The sequence below is a fragment of the Rhipicephalus microplus genome, chromosome X (assembly GCF_043290135.1).
Source record: "Rhipicephalus microplus isolate Deutch F79 chromosome X, USDA_Rmic, whole genome shotgun sequence".
Taxonomy (NCBI): Eukaryota; Metazoa; Arthropoda; class Arachnida; order Ixodida; family Ixodidae; genus Rhipicephalus; species Rhipicephalus microplus.
This window is the reverse complement of record NC_134710.1, coordinates 127,686,854-127,714,793: the sequence shown is the minus strand read 5'-3', so window position 1 is coordinate 127,714,793 and position 27,940 is coordinate 127,686,854. Positions and strand designations below refer to the sequence as shown.

The 27,940-nt window shown below is 44.2% G+C and overlaps 1 protein-coding gene and 1 long non-coding RNA gene across 5 annotated transcripts in view; one reads left to right on the top strand and one right to left on the bottom strand.

Annotated features, from left to right (window-relative positions):
* Window positions 1-279: 279 nt before the first annotated feature.
* LOC119176427 (zinc finger protein ZFAT) overlaps window positions 280-27,940 on the bottom strand; it is a 158,199-nt gene continuing 130,538 nt past the window's right edge. For all 4 annotated transcript variants that reach the window (XM_037427690.2, XM_037427688.2, XM_075877667.1 and 1 more), the window contains 2 exons: window positions 20,322-20,687; window positions 280-2,804 (listed from right to left, as the gene is read on the bottom strand). In XM_037427690.2, coding sequence (XP_037283587.1) covers window positions 20,337-20,687 — 351 coding nt within the window. In that variant the 3' untranslated portion in view covers window positions 280-2,804; window positions 20,322-20,336. The remainder of the gene's footprint in view (window positions 2,805-20,321; window positions 20,688-27,940) is intronic.
* Window positions 11,749-13,181, top strand: LOC142775746 (uncharacterized). The gene is made up of 2 exons (XR_012886970.1): window positions 11,749-12,004; window positions 12,748-13,181. It is a non-coding gene; the product is annotated as an uncharacterized LOC142775746 (long non-coding RNA).

Below are 27,940 nucleotides of genomic sequence, written 5' to 3'. Positions count from 1 at the left end.
CAAATTAGAGCTGTTCAGTTAAAGATACCGTTATGCAAGCATACATAACATTCTCATGTGGCACCACTTGTGAAAGCTTATGGAATGCAGAAGCCATGAAAGACTAGCTTTGTAACAGCTGGGAAGACTGGGCATAGTAAAAATAAGGTGCACTTGTGTGGCCACTAACACACAGAAAGTGTATCTGAAGCTCAAGACAACATGGTTGAATTACTTATAAATGGCAATTTCAAGATTTTAGTGTTACCTAATGCTTCATATATGATATCAAAAACAAAATGGACAAAGGAACACAGCACTTTAATTCTTAAAACTGCTCTTGATTGGTGAAATACTTAATATTTACACTAAAACAAATATATAACATATATTTTTTCTTCTAACAAGAAAAACTGCCAGAGTTTTACTAATTCCAGCAGACTTGCCTACTCCGTTAAAAACACTTGATGTGCACAAGTACACATATTTGACAGAATTATGCGGAAACTGCATTTGGCTTCATGCTTGCGGCATTTCTTGGCCTGTCTTTTTTACAGGCATATATATAGGTCATTCAATTTTCGACCATCTCTGATCATACTAAAGAAATCGCGCAGGTATACATGAATGTGAGAGGTACTTATTAAAGCGTTATATTTTACACTAAAAAAATATTGTGTTGCCTGCAGGGTGCTTCAACTTTAGGAACCGAAGTGAAACTGTGTCATGCCAAATAATTTATATATTACTGGTTTGAGTTATTAATACGAAACAATTTTTTCCTTAATCTCAAGGTGCTACTCTTTCATGACTATGATAGTTTACACACTTCGTGTTTTAATTTTATTTTTCGCTTACCACTGCCACCAGTGGTCAGCGATCATGCATCGGCCTATATCTGAAACATGATAAAAACAGCTTAGATGGAAAATACTTCAACTATGTGGTTAATTATCATTAGTACCATGTATATCAATCATCAGAAGCCAACCACGCCTCAATACTGTATTGCAGGCTATGGACAGCATTATAATTCTGTCGCTTGGGACTAAGAAGTGGTTCAACATAACCTGGCCTTTGATGGTCCTAGGGAAAAAATAATGTTCCATAATGAAAGCACTACAGTTAAACCCCTTTATAAGAGACAAAATGGGTATAAGAAACACCAGTGTGCTTGCAATAAAATACAGGTTGAAAAGAAGATGCATACGTCCTACCTCGCTTATAAAGGACACCTTTTATAAAAGAGAACAATTGCTGCCCAGAGCATGTCTCTTATTAAGGGGTTCAACTGTACTGCCCTTTATTGACATTCAATACAGCAGTATTGCTAAAAGAACCGACAAGGATTTGTATGATATGCATTATTCACTGCCAAAAATCTCCCGCAGCAACCTCGCGCTGACGTGCTATGCAGTGAAGGTGAAGCAAAGACACGCCTCGTAACACCTTGTGGTTGTTCAGTCTGAAAATTTTTTTCTCTCCAAAAACAAAATCTACTCTTTTGAAACTTTCTGCTTATTTTACTGACAAATTATACTATGCAACAATATAAAAGCCATATTTTTACTTCGACGGCCACATTGTGAAAATTCAGCCACAATATCAGTCAAACTGCTGTTTTTCTCCAACTTCGCCACAATATTTCGGCAACATTTCTGCTTAATTTGCTCTCAAACAATATTAATCATTTAATATCAGAGCATATAAAGCAGAAATTGTAAAAATATTATGACAAAAAATTTCTGCTTTTTATAAAAAAACACTAAAAATATCATTATCATCAGCCTGACTACGTTCACTGCAAGACAAAGGCCTCTCCCATGTTCCGCCAGTTAACCCGGTCCTGTGCTTGCTGCTGCCAATTTATACTCGCAAACTTCTTAATCTCATCTGCCTACCTAACCTTCTGTCTCCCCCTAACCCGCTTGCCTTCTCTAGAAGTCCAGTTAGTTACCCTTAATGACCAGCGGTTATCCTGTCTACGTGCTACATGCCTGGCCCATGTCCATTTCCTCTTCTTGATTTCAACTATGATATCCTTAACCCCCGTTTGTTCTCTAATCCACTCTGCTCTCTTCTTGTCCCTTAAGGTTACACCAACCATTTCTCTTTCCATTGCTCGCTGCGTCGTCCTCAATTAAAGCTGAACCCTCTTTGTAAGCCTCCAGTTTTCTGCTTGGTAGCTAAGTACCAGCAAGATACAGCTGTTATATACCTTCCTCTTGAGAGACAGTGGCAATCTACCTGTCATAATTTGAGAGTGCTTGCGAAATGTGCTCCACCCACTAAATATATAGCATATTGCAATTTTTTGCAAAAGAAAAGAAAAGAAAGAAAATTAAGACAAGTGAATAAACTATCATAGTCATGAGTAGCACTTTGAGATTAGGGAAAATTTTTTTCGTATTAATCACCCAAACCAGTAATATTATATAAATTATTTGGCATGACACAGTTTCACTTCGGTCTCCACAGTTTGAAGCGCCCTGCAGGCAACACAAATTTTTTTTTTGTGTGTGTGGTATACAACACCTCAATAAGTACCTTTCACATTCACACATACCTGCATGATTTTTTCAGCATGATCGGAGATGCTCGAGAATCGACCGGGTGCACTTGACATCGAATGACCCATATATATTTTTCTTTTTACAAGAAAAACTGCCAGAGTTTTCGTAATTCCAGCAGATTTGTTTAGTCCACTGGAAATACTGAATGTGCACGTGTACACATATTTGACAGAATTAATGATGTGGAAACTGGGCTTGGCTTAATGCTTGCGGATATTCTTTGGGCTTGTCTTTTTCACAGGCATTTGGAAACTGAAAAAAAAAAAAGAACACAAGAAAGAGATAAACCAGCAGCTATGCGACATAGCGTCATGAACCTTTTTATTTTACTAAAGAGAGCCCTCTATATCCAGAAAAAAATATATCCTTCAGGCTACTATTTGTTGAAAATACACTCCTGAAATAATTTTTTTTCACTCCCAGCATGGATAAAGACATTTTCAACAACAATAGTTGAGCCAGTTGAACGATTCATGGTGAAAGAAGGTACAGTGAGTACAGGCAGCATGCTGCCTCGTTCTCTTCTTCTCTGTTTGTGTCCGCATGCCTTATTTTATTCCGCAATGAATAAACACTTTGATGCTCAACCAAGAGTATTTTTTGTTCTTCAGTGAGAATTAAGATAATCGAATGTTTACAATAAGCCCGGATCTAAAAAAGTATGTTGGGCGCAACAGCAAATATATTCAGTGTACAGTCATCAGCATGCTTAACTCGAACGCTCCTCCGTGTGGCCTCGACCCACTCCGACTGGCACCAGTGCCGCCAAGCGTTCGACATCGACACGGTATATTTGCTGCACCTAAGAATAGATGGAGTGCGGGTTGTTTTTACGAGTAAATATTCATTTCACAAATACCTAACTGGTGGGTCAAATATGTTCACTTGGCAGGTCTATTTTTACTACGTTTAGCTCGTGGTTACATTCACATGCACGCCCATGAAATTCGCTGCATGTGCTTATCTCGACAATGAACCACAGTGTGCAACAGCTCACGTGCCTTTTGAGCTTGAAATCGTGTCTGCCTCTTGAAAGGAGCAATGTAATAGAAAAGCAGAGCAAACGCTCATTCACCACAATTTCAGATTTACTTATTGTGCAACTTTTACAAATGCCATGAACGCGTGTTTGCACTGCTTCTCCAACATATAATTTCTTTCACGCGGCAGTGCGATTGGAAACTCGATAGGTGCGTGAGCTGTCGCATGCAATGATACATTAATGAAATAAGGATATGGCAACAAATTTCATGGGTTGGTGTAAGAACGTAGCCACGAGCGAAACGTGAAAACGGACCTGCAAAGTGAGCGAATCGACCCACCTGTCGGGCAGAAGTGAAAAATAAGTTTGCTGGTGAAATCAATTCACGTTCCATCTATCATTAAATGCAGCAAACATACTGAATCTAACAATTGGTGGTGCTGACATCAGTCAAAGCGAGTCAAGGCCATGCGACGGAGCATTTGAGTCAAGCTTGACAATGGCTGTGCTTGCGGAACACAAAGCGATTCCTCGAATATGACTGTCCCGATTTTAGTTCGCCATTCTCTTATAAGATGGGATCTGGACTGGATTCCCTTAAGTGGGTAATGGAGCCTAACCCTCTACTGTACTTGTGGATCTGTCAACCTGGCATGTACAATTGTAGATGCAGCACCCAAAGAAGCATTCAGTACCAAAACAAAATGAACAGTTACACACAAGGCACTCGGTCTAAGTTCCTTTCTCAATATTTCTTTCCTTGGTGAATGAAAATCATCTATCGTTTAAATGAAATTGTCACTTCAAAGAGTGGAATGTCAAGTTGAATACAATAAAGATTTACTGTAAGCAGAGTCATGGTAAGCTTTAAGACACAAAAATAAAGGTTGGCTTGCAGTATCTAGCCAGGTTATTAAACTAGAGGAACTTATTACCTCTAATGGTGGCACAGCACGACCTGTATCATAGGAAGCTTCTTCATGGAAATAGTATTTGCAGTAAGGTACAGCTCCCAAGGAACAACACCTTTCGAGAGCTTTGTCAAGTAATTAAAAAAATAATTTTACATTGTAGCCCACTTATGAAGATATAGTATCGCTCAAAAAGATGAAAGTTTTTATATTTTTCAAATTTTTTATCCAGAAAACAGGGCTGCATTTCATGGGAACGTAAAACATGCATAAGTGTCTTTCACATTTAACATCAAACTAGGGTAGTTCCTGATTGAAATGAGGACTAAAAAAGCACTTTTGTATAAAATATGAGCCAGATCCATTAACCCAGCGCTGCGTCAACTATTGTGACCAAAACAACCAACATGGCCACAATTAATCCGTTTCATTTATAACTTAATTGCTTCTTTTTTTTTTGTGCTTTCGCTCATCAACAGCTTTTTCATTGGGGGGGGGGGGGGGGGAGGCCAGTTGGTACTAACTAGGACAAAGCTTGAATGGAAAAAGTAAGAGACCACCTTCGCTACTTCTGTCTGTCTATTAGTGTCTTCTTTAGAGTTTTGCGCCACAGTACTATGTTCTTTCGTTCCGAGAGGTATAATATAGAAGACAAGAGAAATGAAGTTATCGGGCGTTGATCTATTTCTTAAAAAAGAAGTGATGGTGTAATTGAAACCCGAGAAAAAGCCAAGAAGAAGAGCTGAAGCATTTTGGGAGGCCCTCATTAGGTACAAGAAAATGTTGCTGACAATTAAAGATGGTGTGCTTGTTGCCAGGAGCAATGACTCACTTTTCATCGCCATTACGCCTATGCAACAAAAGACAGCAACAACCAAAGCACATGATAATGCTAATTTGGAAGCAAAATAGTGCTTTATCATTCATTCATTGTCTTTTAGACTACTTTTTTGTCCCCACTTCAAACCGAAACAAAATGTTCTTATCTATAGAAGCCAAATCTAAATATTTCTCTAGAATACAAACGATTGTGGGTTATATAGATTTTAGCCCCAATGTAGGTTTGAAGCTTTTTGGTGACAGGAGCACACTGGCAATAAATTGTTGGAGCAGTCCAGACTGTATAGTCAATACCAAACAGCTGCATTCTTGTCAGTTTACTTTGAATAGACTTGGCTTTTTTAGAAGAAGAAAAAGCCAGATATCGGCTTGCTTGCTTTCACTGTCAGTGATTTCAATAATGCTCAAGGCTGGAGATGTCTTCAAGAATTTTTTTTTCTAGTAAGTTTCACATTTTTTTTGGCTTGTATAAATAATTTTATGCTTCTTTAAGTAGCCTTTAATAAAATGTTCAGTTTTCTTTACTATTACTAGCGTGACACTGTTCAACCAAATTTACTTATCGCAGTAACTAGGCCTACATGCTTGTGAAAAAAATGAGCATGTTCTTTTTTTTCCTTTTCTAGTCCAGAAATAGTGATCAATGTTCCAGTTTTGCCAGCATTATCATAAATCATTTACACTGTATTACTACATGGCACCCAGAATGAGCAAACAATTTGAAACAGCTTCACTACATTGGTAGTAAAACACAAGTCTAGTTTGCCAAATTGTGGTGAAAAATATATAGATTCTAAATAAATTTAGAGTTAAAAGACACCTCTGTTGTATTTATATAACAAGGGTCAAGCTGCATTAATACATTTATGGGGTAAGGAGTAAACTACTGATTGATGTGGTTTATTATTTCAAAGCAACTCTGGCACTGTGAGAGACAATATAGTACTGTATATGGCACTACAGTGAAACCACAATTATACGAATTTAAGGGGACCACACAAAACCGTCATATAATCCGGGTGTTGTATAATCGAAAAAGTAAGATTATAGGCAGTGACACTCAGCTGTGCCCCCCCTCCCCCCCCAAAAAAAATATGGGTACAGACCGCCCGAGTAAGTTCACAGCACTACCTGGTGCCTCTGTAAGGAACGTAGACTGAATTGTGTTTGCCAGTGGCAGCTAATGTCTGCATTACATATAGTAAAACCCCATTAATTTAAACTAGGTTTTTTAGAAATCATGCTTAATTGAAAATATTTCTGAGGTCCTTTATTTTGCAATGTAATTTTGAGCAGATAATTTGAAGTGGCTGTGAGCACCAGTCCTGTTAATTCGAAAACTTTGCGTGCCATGTGCTATTTCCGATCACAATTTTGCCGCAAATCTGCAGAAACAACGACCCTTATAGGCCACTAGGCAATGCAATGCAACGATAATAGTGAGTGGCAGCTGAAGCACCGCAGCCTCTCTACTTCCAGCGCAAAAAAAAGTAGGAAAAGAAAAACAGCCTCGTGATTAACTGTAATGTGCGCCTGCAAAAAACAAAACATGCTTCACTGCAACACAGCGGCGACGCACGAGCAGCACACCGCATGCCTTCCGCAACGTCAGCGCGTGATGATTTACCCATTCTTTTCTGGGAACATTAGGAATTAACAAAGAACAAATTGGCGAAATTCATAATGTATGCGAACCTCTGATTGTCGGATTCTCCAGCAACTTGCGCACTTGCACAGCTGGCAGAGTTCTTGCCTGCAATGCCTACTTCAAAAACTAAGTTTGAAAGCTTCTTTGATCACGTTTTACAGCCACACATCGCAAACTTCGTCACACTGGCTATCACTAAATTCTTAACTTCTCCATAAAGAGTGCGCGAATGATCTCATCATGATGCGCTGACGAAGTGAGGAGCAGGCGACACGCCGCCCGCGCGTCACTACCGTGTAGCAGTGAAGACGCCCTGTCCTCTGCAGGCGCGCATTTTAGTTGATCACGATAGCTGTTTTTCCTGTTCTCTTTTTTTTTGTGGCAGCATTGATGCCCACTGTTCTATCGTGTTAGCGGCGAAATCGGGATCAGGCATTGCTGTAAAGCATAACCCTTGAATCCACAAACTAGCTGGCACTGCAAACGACTAGCCCAGATTACATTGAATAATTCCAAGTTCCTTGCATCCCACTTTTTCTATGCTATGTTAATTCGAAAACTCGATTAATTCGAAGACTTCTGACGACCCCAGTGACTTTCAATTAACGAGGTTTCACTTTAGTTGGAGGAGATGTGAGGGAATCTTTATTCTAAAAAAATTGAATCTAACGCGCATCTTTCTACCGATAAACTGAGTTCAAAAATTATGTGCGCCTGAAAACTAAACCGAAACCGCATTGGCAACAGCCTCCTGTCAAAAGAGTCAGACACAGTGTCATCGCAATCACATAATGGCGATGAACCACAAGTTCGCATTCAAAAGAGTCAGACACAGTGTCATCGCAAGCACATAATAGCACATAATGGCGACGGACCACAAGTTTGCATAGATATGGTGGCTAGAAGGGGAGGTGGGAGCAACGCAGCTAGCAGGGGATGGCGGAGGGTGCAGCAGTTGTTCATGTCAATGAGAGGTGGCGAATGTGTAGCTTCTAAGATCAATCTCTCCGATGAGAGGCGTCGTAGGACGCGTGTGAGACGCGTACCATGTGTGCTTTCATTGCTACATTTGCACTGTCATTGGTTAAAATTTAAGGCAATGTTAATGCGTGAATAACGATGACCAAGCCTGGAAAGATGGAAGACTCGTACACACACTGCTTCAGATCAACTGAGAGCGAATAGCGTACTGGACTTGATTTCAGCGCCAACAAAAAATAAACTGACCTGTGTTGGCTGTGAACAACATTATACAAGTTTAACTAACAGCCTGATCAAGTTTGCCAAGACTGCATTTTATCGTAAAAGCGGAAAACATGGCATGAGAAAGCAAGAATCATCAGCGAAGGCACTATTTAAAACTGCGTTACTTAAGTTTGAACATGAGTGGAATTTTGAATTCCTTTGATTGTTTCAGAGCCATCTTTTGCACAACATTTGTGATGTAAAAAAATTAACGCATAGTTTTCAAGCTTTGCACTCTCGCGATGAAGAAAATGCACCAAACATGAAACTTTGATCTGACAGATGAAAAGTAAACCGCAAAGTTTGCAAAATGCTGAACTATCCCTCAAAGCTTCATAGTATTTAAGTGGTTCACATAGATCATGCCCTCTCGTAATTAAGAGCGTTTACTGACTTCTGCACCTGTGTTTGAGACAGCACATGTACATTAACACACTGTGTAATCACACAGTACGGTGCCTCGTACTACGTTTGCGTGGCAGTAGAAACAGCACATTGTTTTTGCCCGGCGGAATTCTGTGCAAAGTTTATCGCACCTATGCACAACCAGATTCCACACTTTAAAAATTAGGGGATCCTTAAGCTTCACCTTTAACTCTTTCATTACCATGCCTATTCATATCGATCACTGGTGATCGACGCTTTTCAGTCATCGATTTTGGCATGTTAAATTTGCTTCTCGTGCACCCAGCACTTTCTAGTAGGTAGTCCAGCCAATTTTCGAATTTGCCGAATTGGGCAACATAGCGATTTTTTTACAGACTTTCGCGCGAACCAATGTGCGTGTGTAGTTGGAAAAATGCACTAGGTTGGCAAACTTGACAGAACTGCGTGCCCCTCGAGAATTATGCTACAGTAACATTGAAGTTCTATAATAAAAAGAAACTTTGCAAGCCAAATATCGGATTGATGTGTTAGCTTCGCAATTCGACCGAGTTGACCAGTAATAATTGTCGGAAATTTATGCCAGATAATCAATAGAGAGCTGTTGATAAAGATCAGGGAAACTTAATTCTACAAAAAATATTTCCCAAGGTCCGCTGCATGTATAAAGTGCGCAGGTGGCTCCTACAGCCAGTTTCCAGCTGCTTTGGTTTTGCTTGTATCGTTATATCAGACACAGGATCACATCTAGTGTCACTAGTCGCTCCTACACGCGATCGTCACGCGCGCATGGGTGTGCATCAGTGCTGCAAAACACATGCGCTGCTTGAAAAAATCTTGCGAACCCACCTGAATGGAGTGAGAACGAGCGGATATTTCGTGGATGACAGCACCTCAGCTTTAAGTTTTATGGGGACGATTCCTGGGTCATTTATCTACAAAATTTATAATCTAAATTTTCTTTGTTTCGAATATTTTTGTATATATAGTGTTTTTTATTCCACTGTTTACAAGCTGGTGACCAAAAATTTCACACTTTTTGCATTTTATACATTCTAAAATAGTTGTGTTGCTCTACAACAAATATTTTTTTGGAAAAAGCATTTTATTCTGCAAAGTTTGGTATGCTGCAATGTATGCTGGAGTACATTTCAAACTGGCAAAAACGATCTTCCCGAGACATGAAAAATAACCATTCTCGCGTGGTAACGAAATAGTTAAAAGTTGACGCGATAGTAATATCCTGTCCCTAGTGCGTACTTCAACCACTTAGTGAATATTTTTTATTCTATGATCTATACGAGAAGCTTAAATTGTAAATTACTATAATGTAATCATTGAAATTGAAAGTGATTTGTGTCACTGAAGCTTTTGCATATGGCTGCATTATGTGTGATGGGTAGCATGCTTTAATCAACGAGCAATTATGCGCATGAAATCATTTCAAACTTGCTATGCACCCACTGTATAATTAAGGAAATACGGGCAGTAACAAGTGCGCCTAATGTAATAGGTGGCCAGCTTCAAAGTCATGTTCACATGTTCTGACAGCCGATGGCAATGCACGCTTGCACCACGCAATATGAGTGTGATATTACATGTTGCCTTGTGAAGCCTGGCATGTGCAGGACGCCTGTGTTTGTAAAGTGTTAATGTCCTTTTCACTGAATTCTCAAGCAGTCACATGGCTGTGCAATAGAACACCTACTTGTCACGCAAACGATCCAGCCTCAACCCTCACTAGGAGCCAGAAATTATCATTATCAATTTTATTTGCATATTTCTCGATTTTTCGGTCACGCACAAGATGATTATTTTTCGCTCATTAGCGCTGACGCTGACTGCAACACTGACGCTGACATCAACATTTCTGCAAAATGAGCTCTTTAATGCTATCACGTTAAAATTAATTGCTTGATAGCTCTCGACGTTCCTACCATCTCGATTGCCAAGCATCTGTAAGCTTGGAAGCAGGGCATCCACCCTGGCCGGCCGATCTAAGATGTGACGGCAGTGACATGATCTGCTGGTGCACCCCGCGGCCGGTGTTGCTCCCACCTCCCCTTCTAGCCACCATAGCATAGAATGCCTTCATGTGTGACTGAGCTGTGCGCGTTGCGATTTGTTGGCTTGTGAAGCGCAACTAATGAAGTCTCGCTGTTACTATGAACGTTGACATCAAGTGAAAGTAATTTTGCATAGTAAAAACAGCTTTGTTGCGCCTTTATGCGTGCGCAAGCCTGTGACTGCGAGTGCAACAAAAACAAGAGATCAGCTGCATGTTTTACAGACCGAAAATGCAAAAATATCAGCTTTTCAGCCAGCTGAAGCTACTCTGTGTGGCTACAGCTTGACTAGGTAACGACCCGGGATATGTATGCGCCCTATTGAGGCGTATGTATAAGCGCATGAACTTCCAAGAGAATAAATTTTCCATTCTAAGAAGACATCCTGTCTCACTCTCTACTTTACTAATTGTCAATCTAGGTGAACACAAGTTCATATTTTGCTCTCGTGAATATTTGGTCCACGCTTGATTCGAGTAAATGTGTTTTTTCTCCTTTGGGCAGAATCTGAAAGTCATCATAAGATGTGGGGTTGGCAAAACTGTGTCGTATAACCAAGATTTTTAATACATTGTTTTGATGGGGGCATTGTTGGGACCAAACCGATTCGTCGTAGAATGCGGGCCGTCGCAAAACCGGGAGGCGTATAATCTAAGTTCTACTGTATACTAATTTCGAACAGATCAAGCTTCTAAACATGCACGTAGCTGTCACTGTATGGGCCTTTTTGCATTACTGTCCCCATCAAAAATGTCCCCAACATCTGTGAAACACTACAGGACAGCCAATCTGGTTAACTTCATGAATAATTTTAATAATGCAGAACTGAAGCCATATTATTCGCTCCGCCTGTGGACTTTACCTATCTGTTTGTTTTTGGCCGCTCAAAAGCAACTCTAACGCAAGCACCACTAGCACAGAATTGCGATGATTATGTGTGGTGTTTTATGAGGCAAGGGCCATTTGATGGCCAAGGAGTGCCAGGTCAATGGACAAGTGATGCGAACAATGATTCTGATAGGTGGCTGTAAAAGGGCCTTGAAATTCCTCATGCTGACGTGGGTAAAAATATAGAAGCATTAAAACCATGACATTGACGTGAAATATGTGCAGTGAGAGTGAATGGCAAAAAGTGATAGTCGGGCAGTGATGGAGATGTAGCCACCGCGGCAGCGACCTCTCTTCAGAGGTCGTGTTACGGAGCGTCTGGGTAAGTCACCTTAAAAGCATGTACCTCTTTTATAAATGCCAGCAATGATTCATGGGTGAAAAGGGGTTCTCTACCGATGAACATTGATGGGTGCAAAGGCATCTGTTGTCGGTATGGCAATAAAAAGTGTTTTTCTGAGAGCATGTAAATCACTGCACTGGACGATGTGGTGTACACGTATCCCGAAGGAGTACGGCCACCAGCGTGGGTTCGGTCTTAGCGAGCCGCAGGGCACGCGTTAACCGTCGCCGTGGCGGGAAACACGATACTGCTCAAGTCGCAACACTTTATTGTGGCAACACCAAACGCAGTACAGCCCGTTGCAAATAGGCGCGGCGGGAAAGCAAGTAGGCTTATCCACGCCACGGGCACAAAGTACTACACAGGGGTGCCACGAGCACGTCTCCGCGGTAAAGCTGATCCACGGAGACACCGGAGCAAAGGCCCGGTTGCTCGAGCGAGGGCAAAGGCGCTCGCGTTGGCTTCGAAGGGAGACGGGTCGGCGTAGCGAGGCCACGCACTAGGACACCGTACCGCCCTTCGGCCGTGCGTACGCAGCGGGGCAAACAGCGGGTGAGCGTTCGCCTTGGGCGCGAGGCGCCGTCAGCGAAGTCCGACGAGCCCCCGACTGACGGGAGTCGACGGACGAAAAGATAGCGTGGCTCACCGTTTGCTGTCCCGGAGAGTATCTGACCGCCCCCGACGCAGCGCGCGAAAACCTCTCTTGGGAGTCCCCGCGCGCGGCGCCACAGTCAACATCCGCTACCGGGTGAGGGAGTTAAACGTCACTCCGCCCTTCCCACCACGGCAGACAGCGAAGGAGGGCAGACATGTCGGGACATGAGAACGGCAGAAAAGGCGGCAAAGCCCGCGCAAAGGCAGCGGGCTAGCCTCAATTCCCACAACGAGGATGTGGAGAACCGTGAGCGGTTCTCCGCATCTCTCACACAATGGTGCTTTGCAACCAGACAAAAGGTATGAATGTCTAGAGTGTGTGTGTCCTATCTGTAGTCATGTAAGTATGACTTGTGTGTAGCGTGATCTGGATCCTGTTAGCCAATTTCCGATTCTCGGTTTAATAACATGTAATTTGTTTTCTGTTTGTCTATCCCATAGGCGCTGGACAGCACGCCCTGAGCTACCGTTGTAGAAAAGGTTTCAGATCAAGTGCAGGGACAGCTACGAATGTATTGGCAGCAGCGTTGCCTTGAGCAGGTGCGGCAAGCTGATTTGCCAACACGTTTACAGTGACCTCGCGGTGCCCTGGCACCCAGTACACTACAACATGGCATTTGAGAGCATAGATCTTGCATAAAAGAAAGTACAGTGACACAAAGACAGAATTTTTATGTGTTCGCAGAGTTTTCAAAGCCGTTACTACGCTCAGTGAATCTATGTATATTACCGTGTGTTGTAGTTGCGTTCTTTAATAAGCTTGACGGCCACAGATACCACGTGAGCCTCTGCGGTGAAGATTCTTGTTTCGGAGTGCAGAATACCAGAGCTAGAAAAGGGCCAACAGCTGCATGGGACACACCAGTGTGAGATTTTGAAGCATCTGTGAAAAATTCAGGGCAAGTGTACTTGTGCTGGAGTTCGAGGAAGTGCGTGCGGATATGTGCAGTAGGCGTGTGTTTAGCGACTTCCACGAAAGATAGATCGCAGTCTATAACTTGCCATTTCCACGGTGGCGGATATATGTACTACTGGAGCCATCAACCGGTGGTCTCCAAGTGGCGCAGCTGTTTCCTCAGCAAGCTTCCTGACACGGAGTGAGTAGGGCTGTCTCAGCAAAGGATGGTTATTAAACAAGGTAGATTTTGACAGATCATTAATTGTGGAGTGAGTTGGATGTTTCTCATCTGTGTTAACCTTGAAATAGTATGTAAAAGACATGTAACATCTCTGCAGATGGAGCGACCATTCATTTTATTCTCATACAGACGCTTTACGGGGTTAGTTCGAAAAGCACCCGTAGAGAGGCGAATGCCTAGATGGTGGACAGGGTTGAGAATCTTTAAGGCTAATGGTGTCGCAGAGTGATAAATTACAGCACCATAATCTAGACGCTTGCGTACGAGGCTTTTATATAATTTCATCACATATTTCCTGTCACTGCCCCACGTAGTTCGTGACAAAACTTTCAAAATATTCATGGTTTTTAAGCACCTGTCTTTTAAATACTTAATGTATGGGATGAAGGTTAGTTTTTTGTCTAATATTAGGCCCAGAAACTTGTGCTCGGTCTTCACAGACAGACGTTCACCGTGCAGGTCAATGTTGGGGTCGGGATGGAGGCCCCTCTTTGGACAGAACAAGGCGCAAGTGCTCTTTTGTACATTAAGTTTAAAGCCATTCTCATCTGCCCATTGAGAAATTTTGTTCAAACCTAGTTGAACCTGACATTTGCACATTGAAAGGTTGCACGATTTGGAACCAACCTGAACATCATTGACATATCTGCAGTAAAAAATATTGCATGGGAGAGACAAGCCTAAGGAGTTCATTTTGACTATGAAAAATGCAGAACTCAATACACCTCTTTGTGGCACTCCTGTTACATGGACAAATATTCCTGATAAGACAGTGCCAACTCAGACATGGAATGTTTGGTTGGACAGGTAACTTTTCATTATTGCGAACATTCTACCCCGCACACCTAAATGTGACAAGTCTCGGAGTATGCCAAAGCGCCATGTAGTGTCACAGGCCTTCTCGTATAGAAAGAACACCTATAGAAAGAATTGTTTATGAATGAAAGCATCACAAATTTGTGGGTCGATATGAACAAAGTGGTCAGTAGTCGACTTAGCCTCTCGAAACCCGCACTGGCATGGGTCAAGCAAGCTATTTGTTTCAAGGAAATGCATCATTCGTCTGTTTACCATTTTTTTCAAAAGCCTTGCAAAGGCAACTCGACAATGCTACGGGCCTGTAGCTTGATGCTGAGCATGGGTCCTTGCCCTGTTTAAGAATCGGAATGATGACTGCTTCTTTCCAGGCAGAAGGGATTTCACCGGAAAACCAAATGGCATTATACAAAGAAAGGAGAGCTTTTTTGGTTTCAGGAAGCAGACGTTTTAGCATTTCATATAATATACAGTCGGAGCTTGGGGCAGTTCTGTTACAGCAGTTTAACGATGCTTGTAGCTCAGCTAAGACGAAAAGTTCATTGTATGCCTCATTGTTTGTGGATTTGCGTTCAATTTTCTGTTTTTCTATTCGTGCTTTGTATCGTTGGAATGCTGGACTGTAGTGGGTCGAGCTAGAGACCTGTTTAAAATGCGTCCTGAGAGTGTTCACGTGGTCTTGCAAACTATCCCCTTGTGTGTTCACTAGGGGACGTGAGTGTGCTTGTCGTCCTGCCATCTTACCGACCATGTTCTATACTCTCGCTTCATCTGATTGATTTCCCGATAAAAATTTGTGCCAACTTTCCCTTCTCGCCTGTCGGCGCGTTCTCCTGCCTTGTGACTTGATGTTCTTAATGATTATAAAATTCGCTGACGTCAGTGAATCTCGAAGCAACTTCCATGCCTTATTTTGTTTTTTGCGCGCATTACGGCACTCATTATTCCACCATGAGACTCGTTGTTTGCCTGACGGTCCTCATGTTCGTGGTACACATTTCGTTGCAGCATCAATCAAAAAAGCTGTCAAGTAGCTCACAGCAGCTTCTATGCTTAACACCCCCATGTCAGTCCAAGTTAAGAGAGTAATTTTTTTGAAACTGTTCCCAATCTGCTTTATCGGTGAGCCATTTGGGAACCTGTGGAGGACATGCATTTGATATTGTTGTGCTGAGAACCATAGGAAAATGGTCACTACCGTATCGATTATTGATGACTTCCCACTAAAATAAAGGTAAGAGTGATGGAGATGTTATGCTAAGGTCTATTGACGAGTAGGTGTTGTTAACGACATTGTAATATGTTGGCTTTTTGCGATTCAGGAGGCACACGCCAGAAGAAAAAAGGAACTGTTCAATCAGGCGACCTCGCACATCGCAGCGAGAGTCGCCCTAGAAGCTATTTATTATATGCATTAAAGTCTCTAAGGACAACATAGGGTTCTGGAAGTTGATCTATGAATGCCTGAAATTCCTGTTTATTGAGTTGGTGGTGCGGAGGTATGCACTAAATGGAGCAAATTGTGACCAGTTTGTCGAAGAGGACAGCCTGAACAGCCACCGCTTCAAGGAGTGTTTGAAGTGGTAAATGTGCACAAGCTGTTCCTTGATCAACTAGGATGGCAACACCGCTAGATGATGCGACAGCATCATCCCGATCCTTTCGAAAAATAGTGTAACTGCATCAGAAGTTTGTGTGCTTGGATTTTAAGTGTGTTTCTTGCACACACAGCACTTTTTGTGTATGTTTGTGTAGAAGTTATTGGATATCGTCGAGGTTTCTCAGCAGACCTCTGATGTTCCACTGCAGTATTTGTGTCATTTTATTGTTGTATGGTGCTGTGTGTACAAAAGTGTTGCCTTAGGTTACAGGGCCTCTTGGGGGCCCTGTAATTTGGGTTTTTATTTTTTGGTGCGCTCCAAAGAGTTGGGCCTACCCTTCGGCGTCTGAGGAGCCAGAGGAGTGGGACTTCTATCTAACACCTCCTGCGAGGTGGCGGATTGTGCCTGCCCAGCAGGCACGTTTGCAGTGGTTTCGGGCCTAACTGCACTTGCAGTGGCCCGGGGTCCGGCAGACACGAGAGTCTGCTTGCCTTCTTTGTCAGTTAGTGTAGCAGTACAGGCTGCTCTAACCGGGGAAGCTGATGGCACAACCGCGTTCACACTCTGTGTGACACTTGCAGCTGCGAGAATGTGTGGCGCGGCTCCCTGGTGCGTCATATCGGCAAAGGAGGGAATGGACTGATGGAGTGTGAACCGTTTGCGTGCCTCTTGAAAGGATAAATTGAATTTAACTTTAAGCTCGAGGATTTGTTTTTCTTTTTTCCAAGATGGACACGATCGCGGGTAGGCGGCATGGTCTCCTTCGCAGTTCGCACAGTGGGCTGCTTCACTACATTCTTCCAATACGTGTTCGTTGGAGCTACAATTTGCGGAAGTTGCACACCCTCTGCAGCTTTGTGATCCGTGTCCAAAGCGCCGACATTCGAAACACCTACGAGGATTTTGTATGTAGGGCCTGACTCGAAACTTGCAGTAGCCGGTTTCAATTGAACCGGGTAAGTCTCTAATACCAAAGGTGATAATTATGTGTTTTGTTGGCGTTTCTTTCTTGTCTCGCCGTATGACTATTCTTTGACCCTTCACTGCGTTCTGGTCTTGCCAGCCTTCTAATAATTCACTTTCAGATAGTTGGAGGAGATCATCATCAGACACCACACCGCGCAATATATTCATAGACCTGTGTTACTAAGACTAGGACATCTCCAAATGCTATAAATTTAGATAGGTTATCATACTGTAGCTTGTTGTGTACCTTCAAGAGACGGTCGCCGCTTCCCAACTTGGTTACATTGTCGCCAGGGCTTCTGTGAGCGTTTTCGAAACGAAGAAAGGTGAAATTGATCGGACTGTTTTGTTTTCTTTTTGGCTGTGCACGACACGGTACTTTGGGAATGACTGCTTTGGTTTCACGAGTGTGAAGCTTTCTTCGGTGCGCCACCTTTTCGGGTGGCAATCAGGGAGTGCGGAAAAAAAGTGTGCCATACAGGAAATGTAATATTCGGCGGCAATGGTGGCCACCCACCACCGAGCCCAACAAGGGGACGCTACAAGGTTGAATAGTAAACACTTGGAGATGCCAGAAATGCATCCCCGCTACTATAACCGAATACAACTACCCACGGTTGGGTAACTACACAGGGTTAACCTCGCCGCCAGAAAATTAGGAAGCCAATGGAAAAGAGAAGATGACAGGACATATAGAAAGTGACAGACAAAGACGAAGATAGAGGGGGAAGAGAGATAGGAAAAGGTGACTGCCGATTTCCCCTGGGTGGGTCAGTCCATGGGTGCCGTCTACGTGAAGCCGGGGCCAAAGGGGTGGTGTGTTGCCTCTGCCGGAGGCCTTAAACGTCCAAGCACTCAGCGTCAGCTCAACCCCCAGGATCCCCTTTTCCCTGGACACGACTTAGCCATGCACGGCTAGGCGTGGCGAAAAGTCGAAACACCCCCCCCCTCCCCCGGTCCGTGGTGTTGCTACACACCAAACGCCTGCTTACGCAGACGCCCCTGCGGAGACAAAATTGCGAACACACCTAGTTTTCTAAACGGTACATTTGGATATCACAGTCATGTTGTTTGTTTGTTTGCTTGCTTATTTATTCATTCAGTCAGTCAGTCAATACTGCTGACTTCTATGCGAAGTCGTAGACAGGAGTTTGTACATATACAGAGTGCCCCAGCTATCTTTAGCCAGAGTTTAAAAATATGCCAACACACGCAATTACGGCGCGACCAAAGGCCTGTTGCTGACTGTTGCCGGCAGTTAGTCAGACTACTTTTCGTGTTTTAAAATATTGTTTAATTTCATCTGTTTAATTACCTAAATTTTGAAGGAACAAATATGAATAAAAAATTTCAATGAGAAAGTTGTAGATTGCTTTGCAAAACGTCCGATTAAAAAGTTTCAAACATTATATCTGTTAATTATTAGTGTTTTTTTGCTAACTACAAATGCCCGCCAAAGACAAAAAAATCACAGCATATCCACGGAGTGAATGATGATGAGTGGGGCAAAGCGTGCGTCAGCCCGTTTGTGCTTCCGTCTGTCCGCGCGACCAACCATGCATCCGTCCGCCTGTCTGTTCAGGCATCTATACTTTCGCACGTCTATCCGTCCGTCCGTCCACGCATCCATCTAGTGAACACTCAAAGTACCACCATCTTCACGCATTCTCTGTGGCACATACCCGCTCTAGAGCGGTTATATACCACTGGTGACTACATACTACTACATACATACAAGGGATGAACAGACCATTGCCTTAAGGAGCTTCGCCCCTAAAAAATACCACGTGACAAACCCACTGGCGCGCCTATGCGTGCCACGATTCTGGCCCTCTCTAACGTTCAGCGTATAAAGGATACGCTTCCCTCGCACCGGTTCATGACAGCAATAAGCAATCACAGCGGTTAACGCTTTTGTGGCCAATAGCAAAACATGTTCACCGCAAAGCCACCACCATTGTTGCGGCCCTGTTGAGACAGCACAATCAGGCAAATCTATGGTCATTCGTACGCAAAACGTTAGGCAGCATCAGAACCATTGTGCACACTGGCGCGCAAGCAGGTTTGTCACGTGGTATTCTTTTGTATTCCGTGGGCATTTGTAGTTATCAAAAAACACTAATAATTAACAGATATGTACAAAGCTGTCTCATCGGACATTTTACAAACCAATTTACAACTTTCTCACTGAACTTTTTTATCCATCTTTGTTCTTTCAAATAAACTCTGCCTAAAAATAGCTGGGGCAACATATGATGTTACATTTTCCAATGCAAGAAAATAACAGGATCGAATTATAACAAAAACAATGCATAAATGTAAAAAAATCTAAAAAAGTTGTAACTTATTAACATTGAAAACAAGAATCAATGTAACACTTTTACCCCCTTTTGTACAGAATAAGCGAAAATTAAAATAAAAAAATAAAATATGCACTCAAAGTAACATACAAATGAGCTAGCACTTAACGTAGCAAAGCAATAGAACTTAGACACACAGTAAAATGCATATAGGTGCTGCTACATGTAGAAACCACCTCATAGATATATAGATATTAAAAAGAATGGGTGAATAGTTAGAATGGTTGCAGTTGTGGGCTCACTGCAGCCCACAACTACGGGCATTGATGAAATGCAAGTTAGACCAGCTATGCGAGGTGGCTGCTACCAGAAAACAAGATATCTGAGCAATAACAAATAACTATGTATGATTGTTCTATGCCGTACTGCTGTGTTGAGTGATTATGTGTTCTTTATTATTCTGCTTTTTCTTGATTCAAACGTCGAAAGTTGTGACAGTGATGCTCACCCCTGTAATAATCCCCATGGGTGGATTGACAGTATTCTGTAAATAAATAAATAAATAATGGCGCATTCTCGCGAAATATACGAAGTTCAGTGAGCTGTACACAAACTAAGACTAAAATATATTTATCTTTTTTGCTACACTTGTTATATAGCATGTTTGTGTTTGGATACTTTTGGGCTACATTTCAAGTCTCTATGACAGTTTTTTTTTGTTTTAATGACACTATGGCAACCCTCACTGGCTCTATTCCGCTGGCACTTCACATCCTCCAGATAAGACTGTTGCTCTGGTGATGAGTAGGAAAAGCATTTCTGAGGATGCCTGAAATTTCTGCCCACTGGCTATGTGAACCTTTACAGGTAGCACAGGAAGTGTACCGGTGAGGTTAGGTTGGGTAGGGAGAGGTGAAGTTAGCTTTTATATATGCCCATCAAGCCATGTGAGCATCTCCGCTTGAATAATGATAGCACACACGCACCTATGCATTTGGAGATCATGGTGCGAGCTCAACAATAATCTCTTGTTGGACCTGCTCATCGGGATGGACCTGCTCATCGGGTTGGACCTGCTCATCGGGTCTTTGCTCGAGGACAAGGCTATCGGGCTCCTCTTGCACATACTGAATGAGGTAGGAACCCTGGGTGCCGAGCAGTAGCGGCTGGCCGTCATGCTCACGCACAATGATTGCCTCAGGGTCCAGTGTTGTTAACAGGCCATCAGCATCCAGTGTCTGCAGTGTAACCTCCTGGCCAGCTGCCAGGGCCCCTTGCTCCACCATATGCTGTATCAGGCTGACTGCACCCTCCTCTTCCGTTTCATCTTCTACAGCAGCTTCGACTGGTACCTGCACACCATTTTCAGCCAATCAAATAAAGAGAACACGGAGCTGCATAAACACAGGCACACAACCTAATCACATGCGCCAATGCTTCTGCAAGCAAACAGGACACCAATTATGAAAAATGTATCGTATAACACTAACAGAAACAAAAACCTGTTTGCACATTAACCTGAAGGAACACAGCTGCCTGTTGCGTCACATAGTTTATTTCCGTACAGACCTACTGGATGGCCGAGGAACGTCAGAAGAGCGAGGAACGTCAACAAGCCGAAAATACAAACCAGCGCAAGCTCGGGTCGCGTGTGTGCACCAACGCTGTGGCTTGCCGTTTCTTGCTGCTTCGTCGTCATTCGCATAGTTCCCTACGTTGGCCTCTGGTGAATAGCATAGCCAACCTGGCGACTTAAGGCATAGTCACTATAGCAGGGTCGTAATACAGCTTCAGGCGACTCATATGCACAATTTCTCGGCCACGACGGCGTAAGTCATCAGACTGTGTCAAAGGCTCAATCCCATAGTTGACTGGTGACATACGGGCGAGAATGCGGTAGGGCCCGTGGTATCGTGCCAGTAATTTCGACGAAAGGCCAGTAGTACTCGGTGGAATCCAGTGGTGGAATCCAGAGCCAAACGAGAGCACCAGTCGTGAAAGTAGAGAAATGTCAGTCGGTGTCATGCCGTAGCTTCTGGTGGCCTTGGTCCTCGGTTGTGAGTGAACGGGCCAATCGTCTGCAATCTTCTGTGTACCTGACAACATCAGAAATTGCAGTGTACTCAGAGGAATCGGGCGTGTATGGGAGGATAGTGTCCAGCGTGCACGATGGTTTGCGTCCGTACAACAGAAAGAAAGGGAAAAACCCTGTTGTCGCGTGCGTAGCGGTGTTATACGCATACGTGACGAATGGAAGGAGAATGTCCCAATTGGTCTGGTCTGAAGCTGTGTACATCGTCAACATATCACCGAGAGTGCGATTAAATCGTTCTGTGAGGCCATTCGTCTGTGGGTGATATGCTGTCGTCATGCGATGAACCAGGTTGTACTGAGCGAGCAAGGCTTGAATGGCGTCAGACAAGAAAACACGCCCCCCGTCGCTCAAAAGTTCGCGGGGAGCACCATGGCAAAGAACAAAGTTGCGCAAGATGAAAAACCCAACTTTCCTCGCAGTTGCTACGGGTAGTGCTGCTGTCTCCACGTAACGAGAGAGGTGGTCCATGCCGACAATTATCCACCTATTTTCAGAAGACGACGTGGGAAGTGGTCCGTATAAGTCGACACCGATGCGGTCAAATGGACGCGCTGGACAAGGCAGAGGTTGAAGTGCACCGGCAGGAAGTTGAGGTGGGGCTTTACGTCGCTGGCGTGCAGTACAAGCACGTACGTACTTTCAAACAAATGTGTACATGCTGCACCAGTAGTACCGCTGACGTAGACGGTTGCACGTTTTGAGAGCACCGGCGTGAGCGCTTTGCGGGTCATTGTGGAAAGCAGTACAGATTTCCGAGCGCATGTGGTTGGGTATCACTAACAGCCACCTCAGACCTTCAGACGTGTAATTCCGCCGATAGAGGAGATCGTCTCGAATAGCGAAATGTGTGGCTTGATGGCGGATTGTTCTTGAGACCGAATTAGCTAACGGATCAGTCAGAAAGGCGAGGAGTTGAAAAATCCACACATCTTTGCGTTGTTCCGATGCCATGTCTGTGAAGTCGATTGGTATTATGACAGCTGAAGAAAGTGACGAGGAGGTTGGGTCAGCCGGTAGCGCAGAGCGGGATAGCACATCAGCGTCGGAGTGCTTGCGGCCGGATCAGTATACAACACAAATGTCGTATTCCTGTAGGCGAAGCGCCCAATGACCAAGGCGCCCCGATGGGTCTTTGAGCGATGATAGCCAGCATAGAGCGTGGTGGTCCGTGACGACTTCGAAAGGGCGGCCATAAAGGTATGGGTGGAACTTCGTCAAAGCCCAGACAATTGCGAAGCACTCTTTCTCAGTGACGGAATAATTACACTCGGCTTTCTTGAGGGGTCGACTCGCGTAAGCGACCACGTATTTTTGATATCCTGGTTTTCGTTGAGCCAATACAGCACCAAGACCGACACCACTGGCGTCGGTGTGGACCTTCGTAGGCGCATCGGGGTCAAAATGACGTAGTATCGGAGGTGATATTAATAACCGCCGAAGCGCGGTGAAGGATTCGTCGCACTCTTTTGACCAAGCAGAAATTACTTTGGAAGTTGTCAACAGGTTGGTAAGAGGCGCGATGATGGAAGAGAAGTTGCGCACAAATCGACGAAAGTATGAGCACAGGCCGATAAAACTTCGAAGCGTCTTGATGGAATTGGGCTTCGGATAGTCTGTCACGGCGCGGAGTTTCACCGGATCCGGGAAAAGACCCTCTTTGCAGACAACGTGACCCAGTATAGTGAGCTGACGTGCGGCAAAATGGCACTTCTTAATGTTAAGTTGAAGGCCAGCAGAGGTGAGACACGTGAGAATAGCACGAAGACGAACAAGATAAGTCGAAAAGTCACGAGAAAAAATGACAATGTCATCTAGGTAGCACAGGCACGTGTTCCACTTGTAGCCACGAAGGATGGTGTCTATCATCCGTTCGAAGGTAGCTGGGGCGTTGCAGAGCCCAAACTGCATGACGTTAAACTCATATAGCCTATCAGGTGTTACAAATGCAGTCTTTGATCGGTCAGGATCAGCCATTGGAACTCAGCTATTGGATCAGCAATTGACCAGATGCCACGTAGTTTATTTACGTACAGACCTACTGGAAGGCCGAGGAATGCCAGAAGAGCGAGGAACGTCAACAAGCCGAAAATACAAACAAGTGCAAGCTCGGGTCGCGCGTGTGCACCAATGCTGTGGCTTGTCGTTTCTTGCTGCTTCGTCGCCGTTCGCATAGTTCCCTACAGTTGTTTAAATTATGATGAGAAGGGAAGCATTGTGTAGCCTGCTTTATTTTTTTAGCTCCCAGATTAATTAACACTTCCAAAACATTTCAATACATGGTGTGCAATCGCATCACAAGGAAATGCACATCAATAGCATCAAATTATTATGAAATCATGCTCTCTAACAAAAGCAACTAACTACTCTATAATGGTAAGCTTTGAAGGCTCTGTAAGACTGAAAGAAGGAGTGAAGAGCTTCACTTAGAGAAAACATAAACATAGCTGGGCTTTTGAAGCTAGTATGGTGTCTGCAATCGGTCTGTACCTAAGCTGAAAAGCTTAAAAGTAGTAATTTTAAATTTTGGTTACAATGTATTTTTGCTTCTTCACAAATGTACCTTTTTTTCTTCCAAAACTTCTCATTACGAAGTTTTGAAATGTTACACAAGGTTAATACTGCATTACCCATACAGAACTTATGTCATTTAGGGGGCAAACAAAATTAATTCAAGATTTTTTTAGTTTCTTTTGGTCATAGTACACCTGTCGCTGTGGTTAGTAATTTAATAGATACTAACCCAAATGTCTAACATTTTGTTCGCATACACCCTTAATTATGAATAAAAACATAGTAAAAAATGGTAAACGCAGAGAGGCCAGAGGCAAAACAACTGCTTGCTTACTAGTGGAGGTTTACTTTACGCCATACAAGATGTATGTGAGAAAGAAAGGAGACCCGGACCCAATCGCCTGGGTACATCCGGGGTCATCGGAACAACTGAATGAGCCAGCGCCCGCGGCTCATGCTTGTGCCCGCCGCCCCATCTTTCTCTTTTATTTACAACACACTACCGCGGCCGCAGAAACTTATGAAGCACTGCCTGCTTCGAGAAGGCAGTTTTTGCACCAGTCGCCTAATGATGGAGCCAGACGTCAACCTTAGACATCACGCTCATGCGATGTTGTCGTGGTCGGGAAGCAGTTCGATTATGTAAGCCATCCTTCACATTATTGGCAGTGAGTCGTCATGTACCAGGACAATGTCGCCAACCTAAAGTCGCAGTGATGCCTTGGGTGCCACATCGCTGGCCGAACGCACAAGTAACAAGTACTCCGTTTGCCAGCGTTTCCACAGACGATCTGTAAGAGCTTGTCGATGGCGTGCTTGATGTTGCAGATCAGCGCTCGTTGACTAAGGTATAGCCGCGCCAAAATGTTGGGGCAAGCATGTTGCGCATTTGCCAAGCAGGAAGTGTGAAGGTGTGAGTGGGCTTGGGCCCTCGGGATCATTAGGTAGATAAGTTAGCGAGCGGCTGTTGATGTTCGCTTCTACCTTGCAGAGAACCGTCATTATGGCTTTGAAGGACAGATGATTGTGACTCGGCGCACGTTTCAACATGTTCTTGATGATGTCTATAAGTAGCTCCCACCATCTTCCCCAACAAGGGGCTCGCTCAACACTGAACTTCATTCGATGTGAAGGTTACTGTAGAAATCTGCCAAAGTGGATAGACTTCCCAGTTGTTTCACGCTGTGATGGGATGTCAGGTCATTGTCCGAGTAGATGGTGGATGGTATTCCTCAACAGGTGATGAATCGTCGAAAGATGGCAATAAAACTGGCTGCAGTCGTGCCCGTAGTGAGTTCAAGGTGTAGAGCACGTGTTACAGCACATGAGAAGATGGTTATGTAGGCCTTCAAGCAAATATTTTTTGCCGTATGACAGTAAAGTGGACCACAAAAGTCAACACCGACGACCGCAAATGGGCTTCCTTCTGTGATTCGATCGCGTGGTAACGTTGATGTAGGTGCCGTTTCTGGTGTAATTTTGCGCCGTTGGCACATCAAACAACCTCTCAATGCGAACTTCACGGCTTTTAGACCTTTCAACACCCAGAAACGCTTTCTCAACTCGATGAGAGTGAGCTCGACGCTTGAGTGAAGCATTCTCTTATGAGTGTGCTGAATTGGTAGCTCAGTGACAGCATCGTGAGGAGGGAGTATGGCAGGGTGATGAATTGACATACAGCCGGGCAAAAGTTGGAGATGCCCTCCCACTCTTAAAATACCACTGTCATCGATGAATGGACGCAAGAGTAGGAGGTGCGATAAAATAGGTACATAGAGATTTTCAGACAGACAGCGACGCAAGCGCCTCTGGAAAATGCGAATGCTGGACTTGCTTGACCCAGTAAAGTTCAGCTCGTGCCATTTCTTGTACACTTAGCGGTTCTGTGAATGTTCGTCTTGTTGATGTGTTGTCGACAAAACGGTATATACACGAAATTACTCTAAGAAGACGTGAGTACCAGCTGAAGTCAGTTATCTTAAGTAACACTTGTCGTTGTGAAAGGGTGATGACAAAAGCAGCCTCGTGTACTAATTCTTCAGTGGGTATTACGAGCTTTGCACCTGTTGTGTTAGGTTCCCAGGCATGCACGGGACAAGAGAGCTATGGAGGACCTTTCCACCACAGAAATGAACGCATAAGCATGATCGCCGTGACACCCCTTGTAAGCAGACCAGCCGAATTTTCCTTGCTTATACAGTGCTGCCACATGTGGCCCACTGTGTGCTGCTGTATTTCTTCGACTCGGTTTCCAACGTATACCTTGCGATGTCCTGGGTCTTGTGAAATCCAAAGGATGGCAATCTGGGAGTCGGTCCAAAAGAACGGTCTTGTGTTTTGGAAACATGGTATGCTCTTGAATTTAATTGTAGATGCGGGTTGCTGTAAGACAAGCAAGCAGCTCTAAATGAGGCAGAGATAGAACTTTCAGTGGTGTGATCCATCCCCTGCTCATGAGACCTACTGTGTTCTTCTTGCCAGTGCTCTGAATCAGTAGATACGTAGACAGCTACACCGTACGCTCGCGGGCTAGCATCCACGAAGACGTGTAGCTCAGTGGTTCCGATTGGATAACCAGCGCCCCGTTGAATTGTCGTGGTAGGCGAACCTCGTTTAGCGTCAGGAGCTCGGCACACCAGGCGTTCCATGCTGTGAGCTGTTCTTGTGGTAGTGGGCCATCCCAAGCATGCTTTAGCTTCCAGAGATCTAGCAAAATCAGTTAAGCTCGAAGAGTGAACAGCGTGAGCAAGGAGAGATGATCCTACAAGCTTGCGAATGCTTGAAGCATTCGTTTTGCAGTAGGCATAGTCGACAGTAACCCAAGAATGCGGTCGGTATTCACAATAACCGAGTCATTGTTTCTTTCCCAGCAGAGCCTGAGTACCTTTGTTTTATGTGGATCGCCACCGTAATCTTCAAACGACATTTGATCCGTTCGGAACTGTTCTCCAAGCAAGGAGCTGTTTGATGCCCACTTATGAATCTCCATGCTGGCCGGTGTCCACTAGAATAGTCTGCTTCTGAGTAAATTTGTTGGCCCGTCTGCAGGTTGTCTGCACCAACCACCAAATCGTCGACGTCCGAGACACTTTACTGTTTCAGGGAGTCGCTTTTCGGAGCATCGGAAAAGGTGACGCAACGGCGCTGCGAGCAGGAAAGGGCTGGACTTGGCGCCAAAGGGCACGCGGGTCATTCGCCAGTGCACGATTGGCAGAAACGGGTCATGTTCCTTCGGAAGATGATCGACCCAGAGAAAGTGCAACGCATCCCGGTCGTCCGTGCAAATGCTGACCTGAAGGTAGGCCTTCTTGATGTCAGCTATCATGATGATTGGATGCATTCTGAAGCTGAGTAGAAGTTTAGGTAAGTGGGCGTCCATCTTAGGCCCCTTCATGAGCACGTTGTTCAGAGATGATTGATTGAGAGTGCGAGATGACGCGTCGAAAACGACCCGCAGCTTGGTAGTGACGGCATCGCGACGAATCACTCCATCACGCGGCATGTAGTACGTCTTAGTCTTGGGTGCGAGATCTTCGTCCAAGACAAATTCAGCATGGTAGTCGTTGAAGTATGCCTTGATGGTGTTGTCATAACGAGCCAGAAGATTTGGTTGCTGTCAAAAGTAGCGTAGCTTCATCAAAAGCCACTGTTTGGCGTGGATGTAGTTGCTCTAGCCGGTGTCTAAACCGGGCTCCTGAATAAAAAGAGGAACTTTGTAGCCTTCTCCTATTTTGAAAATAGAAATAGTTCAAGGGCCATGCTGTCGCTTTGGCTGCTGTCAGGACTACCCTGAATTCCGAAAAGTTGATTTGCCAGGCCTTTCGGTGTCATCATGGTTACAATTTTGTCATCAGCTGGTGCAATTGTAGATGGAGTGATTTCTGGTATTGCGAGAGCTTTTGTCGTTGCTGCTGTGTTGGCTCTGCAACGTCAACACAACACACTCACAGGAAAGAGTTGCAGGCCGTTTCTTTTGCCCGAAGGAGAAGGTGAGGTGCT